The sequence below is a fragment of the Nestor notabilis genome, unplaced genomic scaffold (assembly GCF_000696875.1).
Source record: "Nestor notabilis isolate BGI_N333 unplaced genomic scaffold, ASM69687v1 scaffold1812, whole genome shotgun sequence".
Taxonomy (NCBI): domain Eukaryota; kingdom Metazoa; phylum Chordata; class Aves; order Psittaciformes; family Psittacidae; genus Nestor; species Nestor notabilis.
Window position 1 is genome coordinate 24,136 of NW_009917711.1, and position 16,808 is coordinate 40,943.

Genomic DNA, 16,808 nt, shown 5'->3' on the forward strand with positions numbered 1-16,808 from the left:
TTCCCATTTGGCATACCTGCTAGAGTAGCAATGATGAAGAAGAATGGTGGGGAAGTACCATTCACCAGGCCTAGCAAGTTGCCTCAAGAATGAACCTAATAGAATACATCTACTTTTTGATTCAAAAGAAGTTGGGCAGAACACCCTGTCCTTATCATTCTGCTGAACCAAATAGCCAAGATCTATAGACTTGGTTGGCCACTATCAAACTTCAATTTTCTTTACATGTATATTAGTCTGGAGTGGTTCCATTGACCTCAATAGGTTAAGGGCCAATGCCAGTAAAGGACTTCAGCACTTAAAGTTATGCAGTGTAATAGCTATATTTTGTACTATTTGGCTCTAGTGTGGAGGCCAAAACCCTTTGTTAAATGTCTGACCTTGGTGTGAAGTTTGAGAGAAGACTTAGGTGCCCAGGAAAGTAATGCAACATGGAAAGAGATGTCTGGTATTATTCTGCTTGAGCCAATATGGAAATGAAATGCACAGAAAACACTAATTTTCAACTGGAATCCATTTCTGGACAAGGTTATACTTTTTGATTCAAAAAGGGGCCACCTTTGTAAAGGATGGATGGAGATAAATGAAATTAGCCCCTTTTTTCTGCAGTCTCAGAGAAGTGGGAACCTCAAGTTTAATTCCTTTGCCTATCCAAGAAAACTCAGACTTTTCCTTTCCATGGAGGGGTCCAAAAACTCCAGATGGAATACAAGATGGTTGCAGACATAGAGGTAAGGAAGGACATGTCATTCCCTCCTGTCAGTAAAGCACTTTTCAGGGAAGTATTTAAGGGTGGGTGTGTGTGTGTGTGTGTGTGTTAGCCAACACATAGAAAAAACATTGTCTCTACTTTGTAGTTGCAGTCTTTGTGTCTCCACTTCTTTTGCAGTCATCTGGTCTGTGCTCCAGAGATTTTTAAAGTATTTTGTGTTAAATGGTCATATACCATCCTTAATTACATCAAGTGTATGTCCTATCAGGGTGAAGAGTAGCTGTTCCTTTTCTCCTCTGGGACTCAGATTTGTTTGTATCTTGTGAAATTGCCATACCTCAACACTGAGTCATTTGAGCACTTTTCAGCTAGGAGTAAGATTTCAATCACCTCTGGTAACAGTAGGGTTTGAATTTAGGTCTCTCACCAGTCCAACTGCTCTAACCTCAAGGATTATTAAAAGAAGACAGCAGCATAATCAGACTCATACCCTTAAAACAAAGAATGATTTCTACTCCATTTTGTTGGAAGTATGATCCTATTGCTGTTTGAGTTGTACATTCTATGTACTCATTCATGGGATATACAGGGATTTAATGTAGGAACAGCTGATTTCTGGATCCCTGATGGGTTTCAGCATGAGTTAGATGTGTTGAGATCAGGATATGTGCAGATATACAATGCTAGATGCCTGAGTAAGGTGACAATTGAATAGTGATTTAAAAATTGAGTTTTAAATGTAGGTCTTAAATTCTGCTGAAATCTTAACTTTAGGCATCAAAGTCCTTTTTTGGGTCAGTCCTGACACTGGTCTCCAATACAATAAAAAGTCATGGTCACATAATTAATCCTGAGCATTGTGTTCTGATTTTCCTAAGGACCCGACATTTTTTGTGTGCTGTCTGTTGCTGTCACATTTTTATTTCTCACTTCATAAATGATGTATTAAGCAGAATAGCAAAGTTGCACACTTTCCTTTACAGAGTTTACACCCACAGCTATGTTGTGTTTCAATCTGGTCTTGGGGTCTCTAAAGAAAACATCCCCAGGTGAACTCCACCATCATCCAGAATCAGAATCACGGATTGGCCTTCCCAATTACTCTCTTTGGAGATCTTATTCTCCCAGTTTTGACTGCTAAGTTTTCCTTTTGCAAACACAGCAACTGAATAAACATCCAAGCAAGCTAACTTTTTTTTTCTTTTAAAACTTTTAACAGTTATTTTTTAATTAACATTTAATTTGCTTTTGTAACTGGAAAACAATGGAAGAAGCCAACACCTTGCAATCAAGCAGGCTCCCATGAAACATCAGCGAGTGCTTTGTGAACCATGGTCTAAAAATCTCTGGTCTAAAGTATCTGTGTGAGTCTAGGCACCAATGTTCAGATAGAAATACAAGGAAGCACATCTCCAACATCATGCAGTTATTCTTCAGAACCAATTAAGAATACAGTTCTTCTTCAGTATTGCTAACACTTCTTCCCAGCTGGCCTGCCAGAACGATTCATTTTATTTCAAGAGCACAGATTCCAGAAGTGGTTACACCTTCACTCTTCAGGATTGGCCTCAAGAACAAAAGAAACAAGTGATTTTTCCAAGGTCCCTGTGGTCAAGAATGACAATTGTTTCAACTCCTTTAATTCCCTTTCTGGCAGCAGCATTAAGTTGGAAGGCAAAGTCAAGCCATTCAGTTGGTACTTGCACATTCTTTAGTTAGATTGGGAAGTGCTCATAACTGTACCCTTTGCTTTATGTCTGAAAACCCTGCCATTATATCTTAATGCCCTAAACAGACTAACATACAAACAGCATAATGAAATCATGTCTGCCTTTCATGATTTTCTTTTTCTTGTGTCAAAACCATTGGCTTCTATCAAAGGACTTTCCAGTCTTTCAAATCTCCTACTGGGCTTCTTTGAATTACTACTACAGTCACTACTTAATTGTTACCTTCTTCTCACAAAAAAACCTTTCCTCCCTTTGTTGAAACCCAAACATATCATACAAAGTGAGACTGGTACGTTCAAGCTTGTACAATTAAAATGAATTCTGCCTTCTTTAAATGCCGTTAAGGCTGTTCTATCTTTCATTAAAGATAGACTGACAACAAGGAGGTACAATCTCAGCAGGGTCCATCCTTGGTTCCTTGTGCAATTACAATTTCTGTTGTGGCTAAAGGGGTATACAAAAGATGCATGACTTCTCCCAGAGTAAGAATGAGCAAAAGTGTTCGAAATTTGGGTTGTATAACATTAGGGTTTTAGCCTCTTACAACATGGATTCAGGTGTTTGAGGGTTTTGTGTGTGTGTGAGTGTGCACACATGAATGCATACATCATCTTGGCAATATGTTCGAAAGCTGACAAGAAGCTCTGAGCAGTAGCTATGGCCAGGGTTGAGCAGAATTGCAATCTGGGAGCAGAAGAGGTATATTTATGCTGAGTCACAGTCCAACAGTTTCTATTTCTCACTCCTTTTTACTGATTTTATTTTTGAGAAAAGATTCTTATGTCTATCTATCTGTATAATCCTTATGGTCATTGTTGATTATTTCACAGTGCAGTGAAGCCCACAGATTTTAGCAGGATTACGTTAATATTAAGTGTCCACCAAACATAAGAAAAGACTACAAAAATGGGAATCTAAAAGGCTAGGTAAAGATCAATGTGGAGAATGTTCTAGTAAGGACAATTGGTCAACAGCTTAAAGAATATGACAACAGATAGTAATAGAAACCCTTTGAAATTCACATTAACTATCTCAGTACACTCTGTATATATCAAAACAATATTGTACTGATGGGAAACATGTGTTATCATATTAGTCTTCCATGAACAACATTTAAGTGGTCTATAATATCTAAATGAGAATGTTTGTGTTACAGACTGATTGGACATGCTCTTCCCTCAAAAGTGGGTTGTAACCTGTGAAGAAGATTCTTTCTCCTAAAGACATGGTGAGTTAAGGAATGATGAGACATGCTAGTACTGTGAAGCAGGAGGGCAAAAACAGGCTCTGGTCTGGAAACAGTACAGCTGCATGGAACTGAGTCTGTGCTAACCAGTCGTGCAAGGAGGCAAGAACTACACATAAGCAGCAGGGACCTACAGTCATGACTTGGTGTACTGACTTGCCTTCTGGAGTAGAGCTGTTTTGTGACCTGCTGATTCATGCTATAGACATAGCTAGTAAACGACTTTACCTGGCAAAATAAGCATGCCCACAGGCTGGTAATGGATAACACTGCCTTGTGCAGGATGTACAGAGTCACTACTGTATCTCTGTGAGGTGCTAGCCTGGATTCAGTCATCTATTACTTTTGGTTTCTAATGTTGTTGAGCAGCAAGTTGGTTTGCAGCACACAATGGTGAAATTAGCTTTCCAAAGGAATACAAAATGCTCTTTGCTGAAGTATGTAAATGTGCTTTCATCTTTCTTTGTTTGTTAAAATATCTATTATTTTGGAATGGGGAAGAGTAAGGGGGTATGAATTTCGATTACAAAATATTTGTTATCTTTGAAGAGATAAGATTAAAAGGTTTTGAAAATGAAGCATAGCAGCCTTATTTCAAGGCTCCCTTCCATGAGGCTGTCTTCTATATAAGGCTACATCAACTCAGCTTTGAATTGAAGTACATCACTCACCACTTCATACTATCCTTAAATAAAATAAAACAAAACAAACCCATAAAATTTTGGCACCTGAGGACAGCTTTGTCACAAGGAGAGAGCCAATAGAGTGTGCGTTTAGGGCCTGGCTTACAAGTTCTATGTAACCATACCTATCAAAAATTATTTAGCTCCTATTCAAACTTTAAAACCCTTCCCTGCCTGTATTAAAAAAGTGCTGTGACAGTATGAAGTGCACTAAAATGTACTACCTTGATAGAGGAAAAAAATATGAGGAATCCCCTTGCTTCTACCAGTTGCTAAGAAACAAAGAAAGACTCTGTTAGTTCATGTCTCGTTAGGTCTTCTCTGTTTTAACCTTTGCTCAGTATTGCTTTGAAAGTATTTTTTCTTTTTTTTTTCTTTTTTTTTTGTCACAGTTCATAGCTGCAAGGCATCAGCAGCTAAATACAGTTAAAATCGATGCTTGTTAAAGAGTAGCTAAATCACCTCTAAGCAGATTTTGACATAGGGTTTTCTTTGCTCTGTGTATGAATTATGATTATGACAAACTTTCCACTGACAGTCAGCATTCATCATAATCCAGATCAGTTTCCTAGAATTCTGTCATTCAAAGTATGGAGAAAATCCTTAGGGTGTTTTACCTGTTCCTTAAAAGCAAAGACTATGGGAGCCCAAATAAGTATTTTAACTGGTAACGTTAGCATAAGAATGTCCATAGAAATGTGTTGATTTCAGTAGGGAGTGCAGCTATGATATAGCTTGGTAGTGCTGCTAGAAAGAGAATATTCACCTCAACAACTTGCCCTGATAAGGGAATTACAAAACAGTACTCCAGAAAATATTTTTTGCTACGTCATTATTAGTTGGCAACATGGTGAAATAGTCAGGAAATCTTCCTTGGGTTTTGTTGCTGTGAAGGTGAATCCAATGTTAACAAATTGAATTTCTGATACTGATAGAAGAGAATATCATAAACAAACGTGTAGGTTGAGAAGTCACTTGTAAAGCCCTCCATATTGCAGTCACTCACTGCAAAGCCTCAGCTTAGTGTTATCCACGTGTAACGTATCACGGACACAATATGCTTCAACAAAAAGTTTGGTAGTTATTGAACATACATTACTGCTTTTTGAGATCTTCATAGAAAAAAAAAAAGAAAGAAAGCTTGACAGGTTGGTCCCAGATTTGAGTCTGTTAGAAAATGTACATTCAATGTTTGGTCTTCTATTCTTGATAAAAGATCAAGGTTCACTTCTGGGTAAGGAATCAGCGTAAACAAACAAACCATTGTACAGTTGTTTACAATCTAGTTTCCCCCCTGCCCTGTATATTGTACACACGGTTCATTGTAATACTAAAGCAAAGCACTTGGTATGTAACTGATTTAACAGACTCCTTATAAGCCCTCAAAAATAGATTCAGTGTTTCTGAAAAGCCCATGTTTTTTTAAGGCCACGAAAATCTGCCAAGAGTCATTTTGTCTTTAAAACAGCATAATTAATCTGATGTTTCCACTTCTCAAGTTACTCCTCTTCTTGCTCTCCACTTCTGACAAGATGACCCAATGCCTCTCACTCTATCTACGTAAACACTGGAGATCTTGAAGGCTTGGCTGTTCCCTCACTACTTGCTTGTAGTAATTGAGATCCAACGTTCCAACGTTGCATTGAACTACATTCACAACGAAGAAGAACTTTGAGTATAATCTCTGATGAGGAGTGTGTCATACTTCGGGGAGGATGGGATACAGAGAGCTGATTCAGAAGCCGGAGAGCTGGGAGACGCACTTCCAGAATCGATGGAGTCTCTAAAAGGAGAAGGAGGAGTTAAAGCTACCAACTCCTCAAGGTCTTGCTTGGTTGATGGGGTCTCCGAGGTGCCTTCTTTGATGCTGTCATTTGAAGGTTTCCTAGTTGACTGCGAAGCGCCATTAACTTCAATGGCAGGAAGAGGTTGAATCTCTGCAAACGTGGTCATTGTTGTAGGGAGCTGAATTTCCCGTGGAATCAGGTATGAAGAGCAGAGAGGAGTGGAGACCATTGTCCCTGGAGTGGCCGTTGAAAGCATCATAGAGTTCAGCTCACTGATATTGGCTGTGAAACGAGTAACCACACTACTGATCTGCTCCATGAGGGAACCTTGAGAGGAGCTACTTCGCTGAGCAGGCTCAGACTGGAAGGTGGGGGCATCATCTTCTGTTCGGCTAACGGAGGCAGTTCTGTGGCTCAGGGTGCTGATAGGTGAGGGAGTCTGCGGTCGGTACTGAGCTGGGTATTGTTCTTCTGCTTCTGAAACATCATAAAGTGTTTTGGCACTGGCCTCAGGAAACGTAGCGCTGCTACTATGTCGGCTACTATCTGTGCTTTTGGAAAAAGGCTTGATCACTGCAGTTTGATTGGGGTTCTCTTTTTTGTTGATGTGGATTGACAGCCGCTGCCAAAGGTGTGCTCCTCTGCTGCTTTTCTCATTCTGGGCCCAGGAAACTGATTTCCCATTAGAGCTGTAAACAGAAATGAGATAAAATGGTAACTTGCATCATAATGAATAGCATAATCACTGTACCTATACCATGGGTATGTGGTATGCCAGAGCTGACTGTATGATATCCTCATAAAGCAGACTGTAATTTCATCTATCTCTATTGCAATATATCTATATCTATCATTTATACCTATATGTTCTAGGAAATCAAGAAGAGTGTGCCAGCTCATTTCACAAGTCATTTCATGCCTCCAGCCGTGACCTACTCTTGCTGGTTCATGGCCACTGCTGATCCCTTTACTGCTGCCCTTGGGACACAGGCAGTGTCCATCTCGGGGGAGGGAGCAGTTTGATGGCTTTGTTTCTGTTGGAATGGTGTCAGAAAGGGGGGCTGTGGCACTGATGGATGCATGGAGGAGTGAGGAAGAAGTAAATGCTTGAAAGGAATAGGGGTGAGACCTGGACTGGCTGCATTACAGGTGGCAGGTATGTAGGTTGGTCTGGGACCATTCAGTGTTAAGGACCATGGTGTAGGGTGCTGCCCATGGATTCCTGGAGTGGGGCAGGGAGTATAGACTGGGAGATGGAGAAGTGTAGTCTGTTATGACTGAGGGAAAAATACCTGTTTATAACCTACTACTTGAAAGTACTGGAGCAATACTCATAAAGGGGTTAAACTGTTTGTGGGTGTAGAAACCGTTCTAATGGGTGACTTCTTCATCAAGGTACTTGGTAAGTTAGCCACCACTAGCTTGAAAAAAGTAACTTTTGATTGCAGGTCAGCTTATAGAATAAAACTATATTCCTAGTAGGAAAGAAATAATGGACAATATATGGAAGCAGGTCCTCATGATGACCTGAGTTTGGAGAGAGCAATACACATTTTGCTCTACTGTCCTACAAAATGAGTCCTCTCAGGGTAATTTCTCTTCTGATCCCATCATACTCTACTCGTTATCAAAGTTGCTTATTTTTCTTCTCTTGCTACCTAGGAAAAGCCAGATGTGGCACTTATAAAGACATAGTATGAGTCCATTCCTTTTTCATCTTCCTTAGGCTGATGAGCTGCTGTTTATACATATATTAACCTATAATTCTTGGGATTAAGAAAGACCATTAGAAATATTTCTTAGCTAAAACAGACAATGACTCTGAAATTATGTCAACAGGAAAAACATAGACTTCACATACAAATAAGCATGATTTATATATAAAATGCAACAGAACTTTAAACAATTTGCTTTGGTTTCTAGAACATTTGCTAAAGCCATTTAGGATTTCAGAAAGACAACCACATTGGAGACCCTGGCAGAGTATCACAAATTTGTTGCTTGTTTGTTTGCTTTTAAAGCCTGAAATAGATAAACTCACACATTAGTCTGCAGTATAACACTTTGCGAGACACATAGTTTACCAAACACAGATGACTTTGTACCAGCCTCTATGTGGAGGTTTGCCACACACTATCAGTTTAATAGCTCTTCCAATCATCTAAAAAAAAATTTATGTGCTGCGTGTAAACAAAACCTTCTTGTGGGTTCACATCCATGATTACATTACATGGAATTATGATGGATCATGTAACACAATGTATGCCAACAGCTTTTCCCTTCAAAAGCAGCGTGACAGAATCCAGTAGACAAACACAGCATAAACCAGCGGGTATTTTAAGAGAGACTAGACTGGGAGATGAACTGTGTGAGTATATAAGGGTTCAGCCCTTTTCTGCAGTTGTCATCTAGAACTTTAAAGTCATCTGGATGTTAACTGTTATATACCTACCCCAGAATGCCAGGCAGAACAGCTGGTGTCTTGTTTTGCTGTACATCAATCAGAACAAGAGAGAAAAGCTAAATCTAACCTGTAGCACTGATTACTTTGAATTTTTGCATCTCTCTGGATGCAATTCTGAGCTGAATAGGAACTGGCACTAACATCTTCCAGAGGCAAATCATCGCTTCTGAGGATTGTGTGCTCATCTCACTGGAACATGTATTCAGCGGGTGTTGAGAACTGTTTGAGAGCCGTGGTCATGCTGAGTCCTGAGCTCAGTGGGAGCTTGGTGCCAGCAGTATACTTTGGCAGGTGAGATCTTGCCTCTTGTTCTGGTATGATGATTGTGATACCTCCTTCCAGCTCCTGTTGAGTTTGAGCTGGACCAGGAGGCTGAGTGACCCAACACTTGTAACTTTGATCTAGCAGAAAAAGAGGGCCTAGTTCCAGTCCTGGATGTCCTCTTTGGTGGAGTCTCAACTCCTGCTGAGTTCAGAGCTCAGAGTTCAGAGCTGCCTGCCAAAGAGGTGGAATATGCCCTTAACATGAAGGGTTAACCAATGTAAATAGAAATGCCTGCCAGAGGAAAGAGGTGAAATCTAGCACCATTCCTGACTTCAAGCACTGGCTTAGAAGAGATGTTCAAACCCTATGGTTTTAAGTGTGTGCATGAGTACTAAATGCATGTAGACATTTTCAGCTGGCTGAAGGTCAGATTGTAAGATGCTGTGAAGAGAATGTGTCAGTCCCTTCATGGTCACCCTTCGGGAAATGATTATTAAGTAAGGATATAAGGCTGAGGAGCCTGGGGAAAGGAAAAGGATGAAATCTGGGGATGTGCCCAGCTCCTGGCAAGGGCAGCTGACAGTTAAATCTTCAGTGGAGCAACTGTCACCAGCCCCCAGTTTGCTTTTGGGTCACTCATTTATTGCCTTTGCATTCATTTACTGCCTTTGCACTGTGCCCAACAGTAACTAAGCTGTTTGTGTGACTCTAATGGAGATCCTAGTGCTCTAGAGGAGAACAGTGGCTGTTCAATGTAAATGTTGTGCAAAAGCCTGAAAGACCTGGCCATTACTCATTGCAAATTCCCTGCTATAAAATAAACTGAGTAGGAAGCAACCAGCAATTTATCAGTAAGAAATGAACCTTATAGTTAAAATCCTAGTAGTTTGCCCAGAAATAATTTGGAATTGTTATCTCAGAAATGTATCACCCACTTTATTATGCTGCACCTACTTACTACAAAGTCAACACTGATCTGCGGTTTGCAATCATTTATTGCCTCTGTGAAACGAACACCACTTGTTTTCTCATATTGGTTATGAAGCTGTGTTACAGATAAATTGCAGTGATAGTACTTTAAGATTCTGCTCTAACTGCATATTGCTACTCAAGTTAACTGGAAACCACTGCAATGCACATACATTATTTAAAAATAGAGAAATAAAGATAGATCAGAGATATAGACTATGATGTCTACTAATGGAATTGTTTATATTCATTGTGCCCAGCTCTGTCATGACCCTTTGGTGATGGGAAACTTTAGGTCAGGGAAATTCCAGAGTTTTCTTGCAAAGAGTTTCTGGCTCCTTCAGATGAGAACAGAGTTACACGTTTGAGCTCCTAAAGGAATTCCACTGCTAAGTTTGGCTGAATCCATATTTTTCTATCCCAATCTGCTTTTCTGCTGGCACATTGCATTGAATAGAGCAAAGCAGAGTACAGGTCATATTTCTAGAAGGTCAAACTCTAATCAGTGACATGATTTCCAAAACAAAATGTGAGCAAAATACTTTTCTTTTGGTAGAACAAACCCTTTTACATGCTTTGATTTGATTTGAAAGCTAGGTTTTTTCCCAGCTTGCTAGACCTACCATGATATAATATGTACAAGACATGAAAATGGTATAGACACAAGAGCTTTCAAAGTCTTTGATATTTTAACTATTTCCTCTACAGTTGTCCACTTGATGACAGAATATTAATTAGTATACTTTCACATTTCCTTCCCTTAATCTTTATAGTGACACTAAAGTTTTGCCTTCAGAGCCTTGTTCTGTGTTCATAAGGAATATTAACTACTTTTTATCCACTTCAGTGTTAAGAAAAATGTTCCCCTCCCATTACACCTGTTTCTGTTTGATTTTTTTTTACTGTCTAGAATAGATCACTTTGTCCTTTGTTTTGGCTGAGGTAGTAGGAGTTTTCTTTCAACATTTCTTGCTCTATGGTATGATTATCTATGAGATGAGGATTTGTTTAGCCAGATGCTATTAGAGGAAGTCCTTCAAAATACAGAAGAAATTAAAAACAGAAATAGGAACTCTGAGTCACAAAAGCTGAAAACTCTCATATTTTAGCAAGGTTGCCATTCTCACTAATTACCTGAACTTACTAAAATCAGTTCTAATGATGATTGCCTAGGGACTAGTATTCAGACAGTTACTGATATAATGTGTAATTTGAAAGTAGATCACTTATTCACTTGTTAATCACTTTAAATGAAATAGGAAAATCAGTTTAAAATTATGCAGTTTATTATTTTCTAAGGAAGCTTAGAATGGATATATGCATAGATGGATAGATGCATAGTATTCAGTAGTGAAAACTGGAATACAAGGGGAATCAATAAAAATTAATACAAATTTTTAGGGAATTTTTGTTCTGTATCATGTAGCAATATCAGTATCTAATTCCAGATTTTAAATGATCCAACTGAAAACAGATACTGGACATTAACTTGAATGAGATCTGTATTATCTGTTTGCAACCTGTCCTCACATGAACATAATAAGGAATGATTTCAAATTCTTTATAAGTCAATGCAGGAAAGTTTGTATTTCAGAACACTGATCTAAATTTTATTGAGCCAAAATTGGCAGCAAAGTTGCGCTTAGATGTTTCAATGACTGAAGCAGAGTGTTGCATTTGAACTTGAAGCAATATAATTTTTTAAAGAAGTTGACATAGTGTACTGGTTTCAGCTGGGATAGTTTTCTTCCTAGGAGCTGCTGCAGTGCTGTGTTTTGGCTTTAGTCTAAGAACAATGCTGATAACACACCGATGTTTTAGTTGCTCAGTAGCACTTACTCTGATCAAGGATTTTTATATCACTGAAGTAATTTAGCTTAAATTATTTCCATGCTGCTTGTTCAATAGAGATAAATAACATCGTAACACAAAAGTGGAATAATACAGGGCAAAAATTCACTTTGTCCTGTCCCAAGTTCTAGAAGTAAACAATATGTTTTGCAATTATTTTTCAAACAAGGAGAGCTGTTTTTTGTTAACAGCAAGGGCATTTATTCATATTACTCCTCGAACTGTAATCTTTCAATACATCCTTTCCTCATGAAAATCACAGCTGACATTTATATGAATGACTTTAATGTACAAGGGTGAAAGAAACTACAAAGTGAGAGAGAGTTGATGACAGAAACTTTGCCAATGACCTCCCACTGCAGCCACTGGTGATTCTGGGAGCTAATGCTGGGAGCTGCTTCAGCAGCATGAGTGGTCAGAATGGGAAATGAAATGTCTGATATCTGAATGAAATATTTCTAGGACACCTATTGTCATAACCCAAAATGCAAAAATCATAGAGTAAGAATGTTTTGGTTTGGAAGGACCTTAAAGATCATCTAGCTCCAACCAGGTGGACCCTGTCCATGGGCAAGGGCACCTTCCCACTAGACACTGTTGCCCATCCAAATAGTCTTGTAAAGCATCACATGATGTACCCATTATGGTTATTTTAATGTCACTTTTCACCCTGAAAAATCCCAAGCAATTTGAAAGACTAATATATAGAGATAGTTAGGCCCTGATGTGAAAATAATATTGCATGAGGGATTTGAGAACAAAAGCTGAATAATACTGCCCAGTGTGAAAGAGTACAGCATTTTTTAGACTGAAAGGATGTAAGTGGGATTTAGTCAGTACCATGGAACCTCTTTGTCCCGTGAGATAATGAGGTTTTTGCATTATTCACAAATAGCCAGACCCCTGCATCTTTTCCACCTGCACTTCATCCAAGTGACTTCTAGCACTGGTCTGATACTTACTGACAGGAGAATGGCACCTACTTTCCTTTCTGCAACATCTACGTTCTCTCTAGGAGGTTCCCAGGCTATTTAGTGGCAACCCTGCTTGGCTCATGGAAATTTGACAAGGACCACTGGCCAGGACACTGTGGCTGGAGACAACAAAACACAGCCATCAAATGCAATTGCACTCTCTGTTAAGCAGCAGGTGTTCTTAACTGTTTGAGTAGGTCTTGCAGCTGACAGTCTTGCTGTGGAACTATTAGACTGACACAGTTTCCAGTCTTTTTGACTGTTAGGGCATCCTCTTTAACAGGAACCTTTTTCTCCTCTCTACTTGACTCAGATCGATTACAGTCTGGAATGCAAACAGATTCTTCACTGTGAAAATATAAAATATAAAAAAGAAGTTTTTCAAGTGTATAAATATATGGCCAGGCACAACAGAGCTGAACACTGTACAACAAAATACAGTTGTTTGACATTTACATGTACTTTTCTGCTCTTCAAAATTCTCTTATATAGTGACTCCAGATAGCTTTTAAATGAAGAATAAATATCACTGAAAGAAATGCAACGTAGGAAAAATAAAATAATCCAGACAACACGCAGACAAGAAACAGCATCCCAGCTGACAAAAAAATAATGGGCTTATATATATTTTATACAACACTCAGTGATGAACGTTCCTGATGTTGCTTAAATAGTAGGGGTCCCCCAGATGTGTACTATGTGGCGTTATAGTTGATAGCCTTATGTACATAAGTAAACGTTGTACCCAAGGGGAACATAGTAATGTGCAAGTGTTTCACTGAATGCCCTCCTGCAATGATAAAGTTCACCTTGTGATATGTAACACTTGGGAAAAGTAAAGGTATAATTTGGTCATACTGTGCTATAAAGGTACATTGATAAATGCACTTCAGGGTTCGATAAAGAATGAGTAAATATTTTACTAAAGGGTAAACAAAATGCTTCTAACTTGTAGTAGAGTGCAACAGTGCTTATTAAGAGTATTGTTTCATGAAAGATTTATAACCATCTGTGACACATGCGGCTTATTCACTTATTAATGAACATGTCTGAAGAAATGGATTTTCTGCCCCATGAGGGAGTTCAACATTTGGAAATCTGGCTGGACTTAAAATGAGATGAATAGTTGAAATTTTCAAGTATGTCACAGAAGTCAAATAGTTTGAAGTATCTAAGTACAAAAACATCAAAATGGCCATATAGAAACTGTTTGTCCCAGTAACACTGAAAAAAATGTAGATTAGAATATTAATTAAAATGGTAACATTGGTGTATACTGCCATGCAAAATATAATGGCCAAAACGAAATTGAAAATAAATATATAAATTAAATAAAATTAAATTAAATGGAGAAAGTTATGAAAAAGATGTTTTGAACTCTATTTAAAAGTTCCTTAAATCTTTCCTTAAAACCACTGTAAAACTCAGAACTTTCCCCAAGATATTTTGATTGAGAAGAACCAATGTTTTCATACTAAAAATATTTTCATCAATCAGTTTTTCTCTGCTTTTTATAAAAGCTCTTTTGATTGGACCTAATATAACGCCTAATATGTAGTGGGACCACTGTTCCAGAGAAGTTTTGGAGCTGCTTACTCCAAGTTTGAATGCTGCCTCTCTCCATCTGTTCTATTGGTTTAATGGGTCAGATGTGAGGTTTCTCCTCCTCAAAGCACCATTATGACAACATCACACAGGACACGTGGTTTGGATCACTTGAATGAACACGGTGCAGGGGTTTTTTGGCGATCAGATGGAACATAGAAACCAGCAGTGGTGATGTTTTCTCTTTTGTTTTTTCTTTTCTAAACATGTTATATGGGATGCACAGGAATTACAGACAGAGGATCTGGCCTGGCATTGTCCCAGGGCTGCTCCTCTTGTTCACAGACATATCACACTGCCCTATAGGCCACTTGCTGTTTGCTTACCTGGTCATTGTAGCTCTCCCACCATTCCCCATACTCCCTTTTGGGGTGAAACATTCTATTTCCGACTTGTGCGGGGCCAGTCTCCTGCCTTTGTACCTAATAAATCACGACAACAACAGGAGCAAACAGAAAGAAGTGATTGTGTGCTCAGCTTTCTGTGACAGCTGCTGTGCAAAGGGCCATGCACATGAATGCTTACTGTGGCAGTGGTGGGGTATAGTGCAAAGCAGACGTGGGAGAGGTGGAATAACTGCATAAAACCCCAGACGTGTGTTAAAGCAAATGGGGCTATGCAGGAGAGGTGCTCACCATTTTCTATTTCATATATATAGGAGGAGCAATAAAATTCCACAGAGTAAATAACATGCTAACCTTTTGTCTTTAATAATTTCTGGAGTTAGACCATAATGTTTGTCTAAGCAGTTTAAGGGAAACAACACTTAAATTAAGGATCGGCAAAAAAATCAGCTGGTGATCATGTTTTTAATGTCAAGTTAAACTTTTTCTCTGATCCTCCATCTCTGCAACACTTATTCTTCTGTTTGTCAAAGCAAGCACCAGTGTAATTGATTGCTTGGGTAAAATTTGGCTCACCTGGGCTCAGTGTTCATACCTTGAATAGGCTTTTCTCTTTCCATTAGCAATGAAAGGAGGCTAGATGACTTGCTGAGATGTAGACATAAAGTCCACTGAAATCACCCCCAATCATCCCCAGTCCTAGAGCCCAGTGTGGTACTATGGTTATTTTGCACTTGGATAAGAAATTCACTTGGATAAACAGCTTAATACTTGAGGATTTTACCAATTCCTGGACAGGATACAAGGATAAGACCTGGTAATCATTTACTCTCTGAGCACTTGATTGGGATGTGGACATTGAAGAGGTCTTATGCTGGCTCTTTTGCTGGTGGTGAATTTCACCATAATTGTACAAATTCTTGTGCTAGGTGTTGAGATATGTGTTTAAATGCTTTAATAAAATTTGGGCATAAGTCCTGCAGGTGTTTTCTCAAAGAGTTTTTGATATCCCATTCCCACATGTTATGAGCTGTTCTGTGGGGAAGCTTGTACATTTTAACACTGTTATGTCGTAGTAATTTATTTATACATTTATACTGTAATGGAATGTAATTCCTTTACAGAATAAATGACTTTATTTTTTGTCCATTAACCTAATATAGATAGCAAAAGGTTCCTTGAAAAGAGCAACCCTGTAAAAGATAAATAACCTGAGTACACACAAAGTGAGGCTATACTCTGGATGCAGTTGTAGTAGATCCTCAGAGGCAGTGTATATTGCATAAATAACTGAGGAAGAAGCTTAGTGAATCTGACAGTGAACTGGACGCAAGTGAAATGAGGTGCGCTCAGTGCAGAGAAGTCCTTTCATTTACAAATTATAACCTTACTGAAAGGAGGAACAACAGGAGCTCTGTGAACTGGCTACCAAGGTTTTAAGGCAATCCAGAATGCGGTATATGCAGTGCTCCCAGATAGGCATGAAGCTTGCGCAGGACACATAAATATTAGATGGAAGTTGATTCCTAGAGTAGAGGAAAAAGTGGAGGGGCTTAGAGTAGATAAATTCACTGAAAAGGAAAACACAAAGGAAGTCAAACTGGATCATACAAATTCAACTGGGGCAGCCAGAAAGAAAGAACAAAGATAAAAGAATGTGTAGAAACTTCACAGGAAAGAAAAGGAAATAAAGTTGGAGTGAAGGTGTTAGACATCAAAGAAAGTAGAGTTGAGGAAGAGCAGGAAGGAAACAAAGAATAAATAACTAAAAGAATCTTTGTGCCCAACAAGACAGAAGGAGAAAAAGTCAAGAATAAGAGAGGAATTTGGAGACTCTAAACTCTCACAACAAGCTGAATACTAAAAAGCAGCCAACAGAAGGAAACAAGAGGTAAGAGCCCTTGGCAATTCCATTCTGAAGAGCCCCTTGTTAGGATGCATGTGACAGATAAAGAAACCCATCAAACTGCCCATTCCCCAGTCATTAGCATAAATTTCACTGTTCTGAAAGTCCATGGAGAGACTAGCACGAATCTCTCAAGTTTTTCCATCCACTCAAGAGCAAAGCACGCCATCAGAAATAGTATGTTGTCACAGAATGCCTCAAAGCCTTGAACTGTAGTAACTGCTCCACTGCCATTCATTCAGTACTAAATATCCATGCAATTATGAAAACTGT

At 38.9% G+C, this 16,808-nt stretch overlaps 1 protein-coding gene across 1 annotated transcript in view; it reads right to left on the minus strand.

Moving 5' to 3' along the window:
* Positions 1 to 6,024: 6,024 nt before the first annotated feature.
* GRM5 (glutamate receptor, metabotropic 5) overlaps positions 6,025 to 16,808 on the minus strand; it is a 58,277-nt gene continuing 47,493 nt past the window's right edge. The window contains exons 7-9 of the mRNA XM_010009365.1: positions 14,612 to 14,707; positions 12,867 to 13,028; positions 6,025 to 6,847 (exon numbers count right to left, since the gene is read on the minus strand). Of these exons, the coding sequence (XP_010007667.1) occupies positions 6,025 to 6,847; positions 12,867 to 13,028; positions 14,612 to 14,707 (1,081 nt within the window). The remainder of the gene's footprint in view (positions 6,848 to 12,866; positions 13,029 to 14,611; positions 14,708 to 16,808) is intronic.